This window comes from Spermophilus citellus (genome assembly GCF_964194105.1).
Source record: "Spermophilus citellus genome assembly, chromosome: 13".
NCBI classification, from domain to species: domain Eukaryota; kingdom Metazoa; phylum Chordata; class Mammalia; order Rodentia; family Sciuridae; genus Spermophilus; species Spermophilus citellus.
The window spans coordinates 57,610,427-57,625,569 of record NC_138193.1 but is presented as its reverse complement, the minus strand read 5'-3'; the positions used below and the strand labels follow the sequence as shown (position 1 = coordinate 57,625,569).

General features: G+C 40.3%; 1 protein-coding gene across 2 annotated transcripts in view; it reads left to right on the top strand.

Annotated features, from left to right (window-relative positions):
• ANXA4 (annexin A4) overlaps nucleotides 1-15,143 on the top strand; it is a 63,186-nt gene that overhangs the window by 35,525 nt on the left and 12,518 nt on the right. For both annotated transcript variants that reach the window (XM_081265057.1, XM_081265058.1), the window contains exons 3-6: nucleotides 5,979-6,066; nucleotides 9,647-9,741; nucleotides 13,186-13,299; nucleotides 14,671-14,761. In XM_081265057.1, coding sequence (XP_081121183.1) covers nucleotides 5,979-6,066; nucleotides 9,647-9,741; nucleotides 13,186-13,299; nucleotides 14,671-14,761 — 388 coding nt within the window. The remainder of the gene's footprint in view (nucleotides 1-5,978; nucleotides 6,067-9,646; nucleotides 9,742-13,185; nucleotides 13,300-14,670; nucleotides 14,762-15,143) is intronic.

Here is a 15,143-nt window from a genome sequence, read left to right as displayed (position 1 = left end):
AATGATTTTTAAAATTTTTTAGTTGTAGATGGACACAATATCTTTCTTTATTGATTTACTTTATGTGGTGCTGAGGCTCAAACCCAGTGCCTCACATGTGTGATACAAGCGCTCTACCATTGAGCTGCAGCCCCAAACCTGCAAAAATGATTTTTAAATAGTAGTAACAAGAGGGTAAATAACATTTTTGAATTCTGGGTTTTTTTTTCCACTTAGTATAAGAAAATGTTCAAAATAAAATGATAAATGAACTAAGATACAAAAGTTATGTATTCGGGCTGGGGATGTGGCTCAAGCGGTAGCGCACTCACCTGGCATGCGTATGGCCCGGGTTCGATCCTCAACACCACATACAAAAAAAAAAAAAAAAAACCAAAGATGTTGTGTCTGCCAAAAACTAAAAAAATAAATGTTAAAAAATTCTCTCTCTCTCTCTCACTCTCTCTTTAAAAAAAAAAAGTTATGTATTCACTCCAATCTTATGTTTTCTCTAATCTCTATGTTAACATTTATTTATATTACACTTTATAGCATATTAAAATTGTTTACTCTAATACTAGACTAAAATTATTGTAAACTATGGGTGTTTGTTTAGTTTTCTTAATTCTTTAGTTTGTTTTGAATTTTCTGATTCTCTACAATGACCATATGTGTTTTGGAGCTTTTTATTTTGATTTTTTGCAGTACTGGCTATTGAACCCAGGGGTGCTCTACCACTGAGCTAATGCCCAGCCTTTTCAATTTTTAATTTGAGACAAGGTCTTGCTAAGTTGTCCAGGCTGGCCTCGAACTTGCCATCCTCCTGTTTCAGCCTCCTGAATTCCAGGTGTGTCTCACTGCTCCTGGCTGGCTGACCATACATTTTTTTAATATTTTTTTAAAGTTTTTAGATGGACACAATATCTTTATTTTACATTTATGTGGTTCTGAGAATCAAACCCAGTGCCCCACACATGCTAGACGAGCGCACTACCACTTGAGCCACATCCCCAGCCCTGACCATACATTTTAAAAGCCATTGTATTCAAGTATTTTAAATGATTTTTATGAGTTGTAAGTTGCTTTTAGTGAGATGCATAGACTTTAAGGTTGCTGGAGAGTTTTGACTGGATTCACTACCCAGGCAGCCCACTCCTCCATCAAGACAGTACCTTTTATCCCTCCAAGAAGCTCCTCCATGCCCTCCCAGGTCAGTCCCCTCTCTGCTCTGCACTCCATCCCATAAACACAACTACTGTTTTGACTGTCATCTCCATAGAGGAGGCTTGTCTTTTCTAGCACATCCCACACGTGGAATTAAAGCATGTGACTCTTGTGTCTGACTTTTCTCTGAGCACTATATTTTTTGTAACTCATCCATGTATCTGTATGAGTTGTCGTTTCTTCCACCTTTCCTTTTTATTGCTCATTAGTATACCACTGTATTGTACTAGATCTTTCTGATGTTTACTGTTTTTCTTATTAATATAATAACAATAATACTTCATTGATTATGGTATAGCACCTACTTCTTCCTGCCAGTCCCCCAACCCCAGTACTGGAGATTGAACCCAAGGGCACTCTACCACTGAGCTCCATCCCCAGCCTTTTTTATTTTTTTGAAACAAGATCTCACTAAGTTGTTGAGGCTGAGCTTGAACTTGCAATTCTCCTGCCTTAGCTTCTCAAGTAGCTGGGATTGCATACGTGAACCACTGCTCCTGGCTGGCATAACAACTATTTCTAGCTATTCACTTCTATCATTCTTTTCTACATGCTCTCTGTTTCCTTTGCCTACTATTACAATAAGCCTTCCTGGGATGGATGAAAACCCATCTTGCCTGAAGGTTAATGGTGCATTGTGCCCCTCGAATTTAATTAATACAGGTACTTAAAGGACTAACAAAGAATAATTTTTTTGCCTTAGTTTTCGGGGGTGGGGGGAGAAGAATCACTTAGAATGCAAATAGATAAATTTAACTGCCCTTGCAAGTCCCTCTATCAATTTATCTTTTTTTTTTTTTTAAAGAGAGAGTGAGAGAGGAGAGAGAGAGAGAATTTTTAATATTTATTTTTTAGTTCTCGGTGGACACAACATCTTCGTTGGTATGTGGTGCTGAGGATCGAACCCAGGCCGCACGCATGCCAGGCGAGCGCGCTACCGCTTGAGCCATATCCCCAGCCCGAATTTATCTTGTTAGATATTAATTTTAATCCCATAATAGTCTCTCAGCAATGCAGTTTGCTTTACACTCAAATACAGTGTCTGAATACCATCTACAAATTTTTCAATACTGGAGCTGAAAAAGAACCTTGTAAAATGTAACTCAGAAAGCTGCCTCAGGGCTGGAGATATAGCTCAGTGATAGAGCTTTTGCCTAGCATGTGAGAGGCCCTGGGTTCAACCCCCACCACCATAGACACACAGTCACACACACACAATCTCATGGAGGGGCAAAGGCTGTTAGGCCATATTGGAATTTTGATAGCAAATCATCAATTTGCTTACTATTAAGGATATACGGTAGAGGAAAAGAAGTAAGGTGCCTGTATTAGGTTCAGAGAGCTGCTGTAACAAAGTATCCACAAAATGGGTGGCTTAAAATCATAGAAATTTATTGCCTCACAGTGTTGGCAACCACAGCTCCAAAATCAAGGTGTCAGCCTGGCCCCTGCTCTCTCTGAGACCTATACGGAAGACCTTCCTCACCTCTTCTGAGCTTATGGTGGTTTCCTGGTGATCTTAGGTGTTCCCTGACTATCAGCTGTGGAACTCCAGTCTGTGCCTTTGCCATTATACTGCAGTCACACTGTATCTGTCTCCATGTGGCCGTCTTCTTATAGGATGGCATCTTAACTATGTTGCAACGACCTATTTCCAAATAAAATCACAGTCTGGAGTACTGGGGGTTAGGACTCTAACATGTCTTCTCAGGGATACAATTGAACTGACCACAGTGCCCGAGGAGGCTGGTGTCATGGACCTCTACTTTCCTCTGGTCAGTTGTATAGCGGGTAATGAGTGAGTGTTGGACATTGATCCTATCCAGGACATGAAAGCCTGGTGTTTCAACAGAAGCCCATGCCCAGTGGTACCCTGGGCCTTGGATGGGCTCAATGTGCCCACAAACGGCCAGAGCAATCCAGGCCAAGACAGTCTAGCATATACAACTCAAATTTGATTTGCTGGAGAACTACTCTAAGAGTATGAAAATCTTGCGTCCCTTTAAATCTTGTAGTATGTCCTTAGATCAAATTAAATTATTAAAAGCTTTAGCTCTGTTCTACACTGTTTTACCACCTTGTACCAATGCTCCGCCTTGTTTCTGCTTTGGCACTGAGGAATATTATAAGAAAAAGACAAAAGAATCTCATTATTATATTTATTATGGTAATATGGTTACAACCATATTAAGTGATGATGATGATGATGATGATGATAATGATGGCAGTGATTATAGCCATCTGATTTCTTTTTGTTTTAGTATTTTCTTTTTTTTTGGGGGGGGGGGCGGGTTCTGTGCTAGCTAAGTGCTTTCCTTAATTATCCTATTGCATTATTATAACAACCCTGTAAGTTGATATGCCCTGTGAATTGATATATTCCCAATATGCAGGTGAGAAAAAGGAGGGCCACACAGAGAGAAAGGATTGGTGACAGGTCTATCCCACACCAGTGCCTGTGCTTCTTTCCACTGGGCTTCTCACTGCAGCAGGGGCTGACCACTCCCTCTATCTTTAGCCTCTGGACAATGTACTCTTCCAGGTTTCCTTTTATCTCCAGGGATGCTCCTTCTCAGTCATTCTTGATGGGTTTCCTTCTGCTGGACCTGTAGTGTCCTAGGTCTTGTCCTTATCCTCTGCTTCTCCCTGGGTCATCTCATCATATACTGTCCACTTGCTGAGGCAACCTAAGTATATTACTTTAGACTTGCCTTTCAGGACTTGTCTTGTATAACTTTAATTTTTGACAACTCCACTTGGATGCCTAATGGACATCCCAAACTTCACATGTTGAAAATAGAACTTTCAAATCCCACCCACCCCCCACTACCACCCCAAATCTGATAGTCCTCCTCCAGTTTTCCCCATCTGGGGGTGAGTGATAGCACTCTTTACCCAGATGCTCAAAGAAAATGATGGAGAGTTATACTTAATTCTTTTCTTCCCTCACCTCCCACATCAGCCCATCAGCAAGTTCTGTCGCCTTTGCTCCAAAACATGTGCTGAATCTGCCTGTTTATTTCCATCTGAGCTATTTCATTCTAGTCTAGCAACACTTCCCACTCCCAATCTTGGCCCAGACTCTCAATTGGTCTCTGCATCTCCCTACAGCAGCCCAAGTGATCTTTTTAATGTGCAGATCGGATCCCGTGGCCCCATCTCCTTCCTTAAAACCTGGCAGTGGCTTTCTCCTACCCTTAGAATAAAATGCAAACTTCTTATCCAGCTCAGAAGGGCTGCCTTGCCCAGACCCCAACCTGTGTCTCTAATTTTCTTTGCTTTTTTTCCTATCTTTAGTTTTTATTATGGAAAAGTTTGAACATATGTAAAAGTAAACAAGTTATTATAAGGACACTTTGGCACACCTATCGGTAATTATTAACTCATCGTCAATATCATTTCTTCTTTACTTACTTCCTCCTATCTGTGTTCTTTGATAACGTATTTCCAATATAATTTCATCTGGAAGTTATTTCAATTCTATTAGAGTAAACGTCTTAACAATTAAAATATAACCATAGTGCCATTATCATATCTAAAAATCTCAAGATGCCTTAATGTCGTTAAATATCAACTCAGTGTTCAAATATCCAATTGTCTCATAAACCTCTATTTTTTCTTTCTTATTGTTTGATTCCGGATCCAAATAAGGTTCACACAATCATGATTACTGATGTGTCTTTTTAAACTACAGTCCCCCTCCATCTGTCTCTCTCTCTCTCTTTTAATACCCTTTGCAATTTATTTGTTTTTTTTTTTAAAGAAGAGAGAGACAGACAGAGAATTTTTAATATTTATTTTTTAGTTTTCGGCGGACACAACATCTTTGTTTGTATGTGGTGCTGAGGATCAAACCCGGGCCCACGCACACCAGGCGAGCACACTACCGCTTGAGCCACATCCCCAGCCCCTGCAATTTATTTGTTGAAGCAACTAAGTCTCTCTCTCTTTTTTTTTTTTTTTTCTGCACTGGGAATCCAAGCCAGGGCCTTGCACATGCTAGGAAAGCACTCTACCTCTGAGATATATCCACATCCCTTAAATCATTTGTTAAATAGTGTTTCTTAGTCTGGATTTTGCTGATTGCAATCTTTTGGTATGTTTTAACATTTTTCTCTTCTATTTGCTATAATTTTTTTTTTTTTTTGCTCTGGAGGCTTGATTGGATTCAGATTTGATTTTTCTTTCCTTTTTTGAGGGTGTGAGACTACTTTGTAGTTGATGGTATAACTTCTTGTACCACTCACCTCCATCCCACCAACTCAGCCAAGTGACCTCTGGTTCTTTCTAGAAGCTACTTGCAGCCTCAGAACCTTTGCAGTAACTGTTTCCTCTGCCTGTAACACTTTCCCTCCATCTTTGTATGGTCAGCTGCTTCATATCATTCAGCTCTCAGCCTAAGTGTCACTCATTTGAGCAGCCCATCCAGGCCCTCTCTATCTGCTTTGTAGCACTTCTCACCACCAGGCATTTTGTGTAGGTGCTGGGGATTGAACCCAGAGCCTCATGCATGCTAGCAAGTACTCCACTAACTACATTCCCCAGCCCACCACCAGGCACTTCATAGAATATTTATTTGTTGACTTGTTTGCACTCTGCCTCCCCTTGAACCAGAACATCAACTCCACAAGGGCAAGAGCCTCATTCACGGTCACTGCTGTATCCTCAACGTACGGTCTGAGCCACCGTAGTTACTCAGCAACTATATGCTGAATGAGCTGCCTCTGTGTTGGTGAGATGCTGCTTCTCAGTCACCTCATTATCTCTGTTCTCAGGCAACCAAAGGAGGTACCATCAAAGCTGCATCAGGATTCAATGCTGTTGAGGATGCCCAGACCCTGCGGAAGGCCATGAAAGGGCTGGGTAAGTGTCCTGCAGGAGGTGAATCCTCCCTTGTGTGTTTATAGGAGAATCACATGGGAGGATGCCATGTGCACTGGCAACTGGTAGTAGGTCTCCCCTTAGGAAAACACAGTGAGGCCTGGGATGTAGCTCAGTGGTAGAGCACTTGCCTAATATGTGCAAGGCCCTGAGTTCCATTCCCAGCACCACAGAAGAAAAAAAGAAAGAAAGACCACGGGAACAAATTGGCTTTATAAGACAAATCGGATGGTAAGGCATTAAAAAATTCTCCACTTAATACAGAATTTTAAATTTAATGCACTCATGATGGATTTCTCCAGTTGCTTAAAGCTGCTATTTGAATTATACCATGAACCTCTGTATAAAATTTCATGTATTTGTTTTCTAATAAGTGCTGGTCTATGTATAGTGCCATAGCTTTACCAAGCACTGCCACAAACATTATCCCATTGGATAGATACAACAAAACTGTGACTTAGTGCAAACGGCTATTGTCATTTTAGACCAATTTTACAGATAGAAAACAGACCCAGAGAAGCCTAATAACTCTCACCAAGTCACATAGTAGGTGCAGCTGAGCTTTGGCTGGCTTGCTAGAGATGGTTCCCAGCCTCCAGCTCAGGCCTGCCAATTCTAAGTCCCTTGAGTTCCTCTGCTTGGAACTGGGGTGACTGGCACAGCCACAGCAACACCAGTATGAATACAAGGAATTTTAGGTAAGAAGGCTGGTCGTGTCTTCCATGACACCGTCCTTCATTTATCTCCGCCACCCCCAGGACCACAGGCCTTGCCCTGAATGAGCAGAGTCAGGTGGAGAGCACTGTAGCTACCCTGGCCTAGTTCCTGCTGCCAGAACCTCGTCAGGGCACACTTTGGGTCAGAGAAGTGTCCCTTGGTTCTTAGCTATTATTTAGAATCTCTTTTGAGATTTGGGTAAAATCCCTCAACCATGGAATCTAATTTCTCAATCCTTCTATCTAAAAAAGAGTTTATTTGACTTAACTTTGATGCTACTAATAGTAACAGCAGCACTAACAATAATAGCAAATTAGGCTGTACCATGTGTGAGGCATAAACATAGATGTTTTATGTGGATTATTTCCTTTTAACCCTGAGAGCAGCTTACTTCACTTATGAGAGAGAGGCTGAGGTGTAGGGGGGTTAGCCGACTTTCCCAAGGTCTCAGAACTAATATGTGATATAGTCAGGAATCCAGGAAATTCCAGGTAGGCAATCTCAGGCCATCTGACTTCAGAGCTGGAGTCTAGGCCCTTGTGCTCTCCTGCTGAGCAGAACATTGCTCTGAGTCTATGTGTTCTTCTCAGTTTCTTTATTCTTTCTTTCTTTCTTCTTCTTCTTCTTTTTTTTTTTTTTTTTTTTGCCTCTTCTTGCTCTTTTTTCTCCTCTTCCTCCAAGTGAAATAGAAAATATACTGGACTCACCTATTGTTTTCAGGTTCATCTTAATTATTTGGTGTATAACATGAATATAATTTAGAGCAAATATTATATAGCACTTGGGATTCTCAAAACAAGAGTGGAGACATTTGGCAAAATCAACCCTTTTCAGTGATTGCCTTGTGTGTGCCAATGAGAGGTTGGACTGTTGGAGGAGGAAGGATTATAACACCTTCATGGTGATCAATTAGTGCATGGACATCACTGAGCTAGGCACAAAAAGATCTATGTGGGGTTGCTACTTAGAAAGCCACCTCCACATACCAGAGAGAACATTCCACCTTTTGTTTTGGGGAATTACCTTATTTTGTTTAGCGCGATATTTTCCAGCTCTATCCACTTACCTGCAAATGCCATCATTTTATTCTTCTTTATGGCTGAGTAATATTCCATTGTACGTGTCTTTTACATTTTCTTTATCCAGATACACTCTACTGTCATGTATATTTAAAAAGAAAAAGTTAAAAAGTCACTTCAAAAAAACCAATAAAAAATAAATACCAAAAAAGAAAAGAAAAAGAAAGAAAGCCACAGACATGGCAGGTAACAACCAATTCCAGAGTCATGACCCTAAATGCAAAGGGCGAGGGAGACATCTAAACTGACAGGAAACTGGGAGAATAGGGTGCAGTATGGGTGGGTGGAGTACAATAATCCAAGAGCTAAATCTGTGAATGCAGCTGCCTGGTGTCCTTTCCTTTGGGAAAGGAGAATGAATGAAAGATTGAGGAGAGCCTCCAAGGCCAGCCACAACCCTATGGGAAATCCAGCCACAAGGGGGAGCCATTGTGTATTTCCAAGCAGGCGAGGAACATGGTGAGCTTTTCCTTTTAGTAAAAAGAATCTGGCACAACTCTGATAAGACTAATTAGAAGGTAAAAATATTGGTTAGCATTTTACAGTTGTCTAGGAAGAAATCCTGAAGCCCTTAATTGGAGTGGTAGTGCTAAGAGTCAAAAAGAGATCATGGATGCAAAAAAAAAAAAAAAAAAAAAAAGGTTGTAATTTTTTTTTTTTTTTTTTGCATGACCTGGCAGGAAATTTAAATATGGAGGTGGATAAAAAAAAAAATCAAAGCTATTTTGAGAATACAAACTTGGCCAACTGGAGGAAGGGTGGTGTCTTTCACAGAAATAGGAGATGAGAAAAAGGTAAGGAAACTTCTTCCTAGCTGAGAGTTCTAAAAGAGAAAAAGATGGTTGTGTCTGATCTTTTTTTTTTTAACACCAACAGAAAGTAGGCCGCTATCTTACGTGAACTTAATTTTCTCTAGCTTTACTCCCCATACCTCACATTTTTCCAGATCTCTAATCTTGCAAAGAATAACTATGGTAAACCTATATGTTTTTCATTTCATTCCAAAATAGTTCAATAGAAACACTTTTATAAATACTATCACAACTTCCCATAAGGCATAAACAACGAGGAAGCAGAAAAGTTACTAAATGTTCAGCTGTTAAAAAGATGAGGGGCCAGTTTGAAAATCAGCATAAAGTCCCCTTATAAAAAGCAAAACTTGGAACATTTCTGATGTTAAGGTTGGGTAAGATATTGTATCATGGGAATTTGTCTTTAGTTTTAAAAAGGGAACCACTGGAGATGGAGAAAGATAGCTTGAATGAAATGAAAAACACAATCACAGGTTTAAACTCTGAGAAACACCCCATCTGAGAAATTAAATACAAGTTTGAATTGCTTCAAAAGGCAGAGGAAAAACAGAAGAGGCAAAACCCTAGAAGACAGCAGATCTGAAAGACAAGAAGAGAATCCCAGAGAAGAATTTTCCTAGTTGATGTTTATTGGATATTGAGTAGGTGCTGGGCTTTGTGCTGAGTTCTTCGCTTTAGCCTTTGCAGTAACTTGGTGAGGGAAGTCCTGTAATCATTCACGTTTATAGATAAGGAAACTAATGCTTAGAGAGGTTAACTATTCTGCTAATTAAAGAAGCTAAGACTTAAACTTCCATCTGTATTCCAATAAAATAGACAAATGCTCAGAACAAGGACTTTTTTTTCCGAGTAAGCTGTCTTACTACTGTTGGGGTAACTCCAGTGTCTGCAGAGGAACCCATTTTCCAATTTCGTTCTCAAATCAGTCACTAATTGTCACCACCTTATCCCCAGGCACCGATGAAGACGCCATCATTGGAGTCCTCGCCTACCGCAACACGGCCCAGCGCCAGGAAATCAGAACAGCCTACAAGAGCAACATTGGCAGGGTAGGTGTAGCCTCTCTGCTCTATTCCGGTGACAGGGGACTTGTCAGGCAGCAGGGAAGCAGGACCTCTCCCAGAGGCACATGTCTGAAGGACCCTTTGTTTTAAAAGATGGATCCTTCATCTTGTTGAAAGATGTTCTTGTGCTGGGCGCAGTGGCACATGCCTGTATTCCCAGCGGCTTGGGAGGCTGAGGCAGGAGGATCGCCAGTTCAAAGCCAGCCTCAGCAACTTAGCGAGATCCTGTCTCTAAATAAAATATTAAAAAAGGCTGGGGATGTGGCTCAGTGGTTAAGTACCCCTGGATTCAATCCCTGGTACTGAAAAAAAAAAAAAAAGATGTTCTTGAAGACAGTGGTTACTGGAGTCTGGGAAGTCTGTGATGAAGGTAGGATGGGTAACTGGAAACAACTGGAGAGGAGGAATAAATTTTAACGTTCTGTAGCACAGAAGGATAACTATGGTTATTAATTAATTGAATATTTCAAAATAACTAGTCAAGAATATTTTGAATGTTCCAAACACAAAGAAATAATAAATATCCAAGGGGATAGATAGGCCAGTTATACTGATTATATACACATATATACATGATATATACACATTATATACATGAATTGAAATGTCACACTGTACCCCATATATATTCATCATTACTAAACGTCAACTAAAAACACTTAATATTGCCTGGGTGCTCATGTCTTCAATCTCATCTACTCAGGAGGCTGAGACAGGAGGATGGCAAATTGGAGGATTGCCTTGGTAACTTAGTGAGACTGTCTTGAAGTAAAAAATAAAAAGAGTTGAGGATGTAGCTCAGTGGTAGAGCACTCCTGGGTTTAATTTCTAGCACTGGAAAAAAACAGTGTTTTCAAAAAAAATTTTTTAAAAGATATTCTTGGTAAGATGGTGATGACATGGATATCATTATTACCCTAGGTATGTGGGGTGTGGTGCTATATCGTGTACAACCAGAGAAATGAAAAGTTGTGCTGCATTTGTGTACAATGAATCAAAATGCATTCTGCTATTATATATACCTAATTAAAATAAATAAATTAAAAAAATAAAATATAGACATTTATCATATCATTTGCTCAATAAATAATTGGAAAATAAAATACCAAAACAAAACAAAACAAAAAGATATTCTTGGTATTCTCTACCATGCTCACCAAGAAGTGATTTTAGGGTTGAGTCAGACCTCAAGGCCAATCTTGATCCTTTTAGACAAAGTCCTCGACACAGGGCCTGGGTCTATGGCCTCAATCACTGCCCTTCAGAGCATTAGGCAAGGTTGAACTTCCAGAGATGGTTTCTTGGCCCTGCAGATGAAGACTTGCCAAACTGACTAAAATATTCAAACCAGGGTGTTTTAAATAGTCTCTTCTAGGACGTAGTATCCTGACTCTTCCACATAAATCTATTTGCAGAATATGTTCATTCCTTCAATGAGACTCAGTTGAGGGACACCCTCTTAAGTTCTAAAACAGGGATGTATGTGTGCTCACATATGTAAATGTATGTATGTGTTGTAGCTGATGGATTGGGAGAGTGTTCACTCCCCACATTTTCTCCTTTTGATTTGAATCCCACATCTCTCAGGAACTCTCTAGTCTTTGTTTTCATTGACTCATTCACCAGAATCTTTTCCATCAAGTCTCGCCATCACTCCGGAACACCCATGAGTATGGTTATCAAGGAAACCACATCAGTGAGTGTCTCCAGACCTCAGAGTAGAGTGACTCTATGGCAAGTTTGCCTGTCCTTGAGAGATTTCACAGCCAGGCAAACGGAGGCTCCTTCTCAAAGAAAGGCACCTCCCTGTTGGGTAGGGCTGTGCTGGCCCAGCTGCTCCCCCCAGCATCTTGCAAACTCTGGGTATCCCTGTAGGGATGGGGCATCCATGATCAGAGTGCCTCTATATTCTGGACATTTTAAGCTCTTCTCCTTTTCCAAAGAAATTGAATGAGCACTAATAGGCATGAATGTGCACATGACAAGTGAACTTGAGACCAAAGTGGTGTTGCCACACACATTCAGGGGTGACAGCCAATCTGACAGTAAATTTGTTAAGATGGCCAACATTAACAGATCAACCAAGCACAAATTTTTTTATTCATTTATTCAGTGTGAATCCATGTAGCATAAAAATACCCCCAAGAGACTGGCATAAAAAGTCGTGGGACTGGGTTTGTGAGAATCAGACATCTGGATTTGAATAGCAACTCAGTTTTCATTGTCAGTTGATCTGAAGCAGGTTCTTAAACTCCCTGACCTGTTCTAGAAGGAAATGATTTTAATGTCTTTAGAATTTGGTTCTCTGTCCAAATAATTACATTTCTTCTTAGAAAGCAAGCCTTAATAATCACAGATGATCACAAAGATACAACTCAGTATCTTCCGTATGTAACAGTGGAAAAACATAAACTTGGAATGTAGTGCATGTATATGAATCTCTGCAGCTGTTAAAAATGCCATAGGCAAATACTGACTTGGAAATATATGCCTGATATATCATTAAGTAAACAATGCATTTCAGTTAGTGTCTGAGAGTATTTCCATCTCAGAGCCTCCTCATACCCTTCAATTATTGAGTCCTTTTTAAATTTGTGTGAGTTATATCTATTGGCCATGTTAGAAATTTAAAAAATAACATTTTAAGACATACAGCTAACTTATTGAAAATAGTGAATATATTACTTACTACTGTAACATTTTTATGAGAAGTAACTATTCAAGAAATGTGGTAAGAAGATTGGCATTATTTGGGCTGGGGATGTGACTCGAGTGGTAGTGCGCTCGCCTGGCATGCGTGAGGCCTGGGTTCGAACCTCAGCACCACATACAAAGAAAGATGTTGTATCCGCCGATAACTAAAAAATAAATATTAAAAAATTCTCTCTCTCTCTCTCTCTCTCTCTCTCTCTCTCTCTCTCTCTCTCTCTCTCTCTTAAAAAAAAAAAGATTGGCATTATTTAACATTTTGCAAATCTCCTTAATGTCCAGCTCCATGAGAGGCCTGGATTCTCATATCTGCTTGAGGTATATGAAGAAAATCTGCTCTTGTGTAGACAGGCAGTTCTAGGCAGTGGAGAGTATTTGAATAGCCTTTGACATAACTGTAGATTTATAGATTTGTAATCTTTTTCCTTTTTTTTTGGTGCTGGGGATCGAACCCAGGGCCTTGTGCATGCGAGGCGAGCACTTTACCAACTGAGCTATATCCCCAGCCCCTAGATAATAATCTTAAGAAAACTCCATTGTACACACTTGAGAGTATGACAATAAAAAGGCAAATAATGTCTTCGTGTAATTGTGAAGATGGTTTTGACCTTGCTTGCCTCCTGGAAGGATCTTGGATACCCCAAACATCTGGGGTCACCCTTGGAGAATGGCTGATTTTTTACTGCTGCAGCTAAGCAGGGCTGCTTTCTCTCACTGCAGGACCTGATGGATGACTTGAAGTCAGAACTAAGCGGCAAGTTCGAGCAGGTCATCATAGGCATGATGACACCCACCGTGCTGTACGATGTGCAGGAGCTGCAAAAGGCCATGAAGGTTCGTGCTCCTCCCCTTGTGCCCTCAGAGCTGTTGGTACCAACACAGACCGCTATCTCAAGAAACTGTGGCCAAGCCCTTCTAAGAATGGGAGGATAAAGTATAGGAGAAAGGTTTTCCCTCATTATGACAACTTAAAAATGTTTCAGCAATTTTAATTTTAGAATTGTTTTTCTAAAATGTTAGAGAATCAGCCGGGCATGGAGGCACACACCTGTAATCCCAGCAACTTGGGAGGTGGAGGCAGGAGAAGCACAACTTTGAGGCCAGCTTCAATAACTTAGCAAGGCCCTAAGCAACTTCGTGCCCGTCTCAAAAAAAAAAATATATGTATATGCACATGTATATGTATATGTACATATATGTATATGCATACATAAATAAAAAGGGATGTGGCTAATTAGTAAAACATCCCTGGGTTATATCTCCAATACAAAAAAAAGGGGGGGGGATCATTTGATCCTTCCTGTGACTCAGTAGGAGTGATTTTAACTGCCTATTTATCTGCAGTGGTGGGATTTAGCCCAGGACCTCGTGGAGGCTAAGCTTGTACTTGTACCGAAAGGCTGTGTTCCACCCCCAACAGATATTTGTGCTTTTGGTGCAGTTCTAGAAACTTTCTTGTTGTGCTAGGTACTTTTGAGGCATGGAACTTTGTGAGAGTTCTCTGCTTAAAACTGACAAAAGAATTCTTGGCCTCCTTACACGACCAGTCAATCTACTGCACCCTAGCCCAGGTCTGCAGATTTTCAAGTATGAAAATACACTTGACCCTCTGCAGCCATCTCAATAAACACTTGGCCTTGTGGAAGGCTCAGGGTGAGGCTCTGGGAAAACAAAAAGGTAACAAAGTCTTTGCCAGAAGATTCTGCCTTCAGGGAAGAAAATAAAAGAGGTAAAAGAAAGTTAAGCATGCAGAAGGCAGAAATAGTATCTATCCTGACACAGTAACCAACATATGGTAAACATTCTATAAATATTTGTTATTACTGATAATGATCTGGTAAAAACATTGGGTTTGGAGTATTTAAAAGATAACAAATCCTGTTGCTAGAACCCATGGGTTTGTATTTATCCTCTGCAGGTTGATAGCTGTATTCCTTCTGTGTTTGGGACACAATTTTTAATTTTTATTTTGCAGATAGACAGGCAGTTAAAATCACTCATACTTGGTCACAGGAAGGACCAAATGATTCCCTTCTTTTTTAAAAATATATATTGGAGATATAACCCAGGGGTGTTTTAACTGATACATAGAAATATAAATATAAAATATAAAAATATAAAATATAAATATAAAAATATAAAAAAATTATACTTCAGCCTTGTAAACTGGCTCATACTTCCCTCTCCTCTGGTTTTTGTATTTAGGGAGCCGGCACAGATGAAGGATGCCTGATTGAGATCCTGGCCTCCCGGACCCCAGAGGAGATCCGTCGCATCAACCAGGTTTACCAGCAGCGTATGTAACATCCTCAATGGCCCTGGCTGATGTTTTGCCCTGATTTAAGAAAGACTAGCAGCAAGTGGTTATCCAGTGATTACACTCCTCTCTTGGACACACTGACCATGAGGAATCCAAACTCTGTTTTGAAGCAGACCCCTGTCTACGCAAATGACTAGCTATTGGCATCATTAAGACTTCTTAGGGAAGGACACCACTCTGCTTAGGCTACTCCAATGCAGTGTTTTTGTTACCCTAAACGTTGGAAAATTGTTCTTTATAACCAAGCAAAGTTGTTCAAAATGCTGGCACCAGTTAGGCATGTGGTAGTAGATTATAATCCCAGTGACTCAGGAGGCTGAGGCAGGAGGAACGCCAATTTATGGCCAGCCTCAGCAAA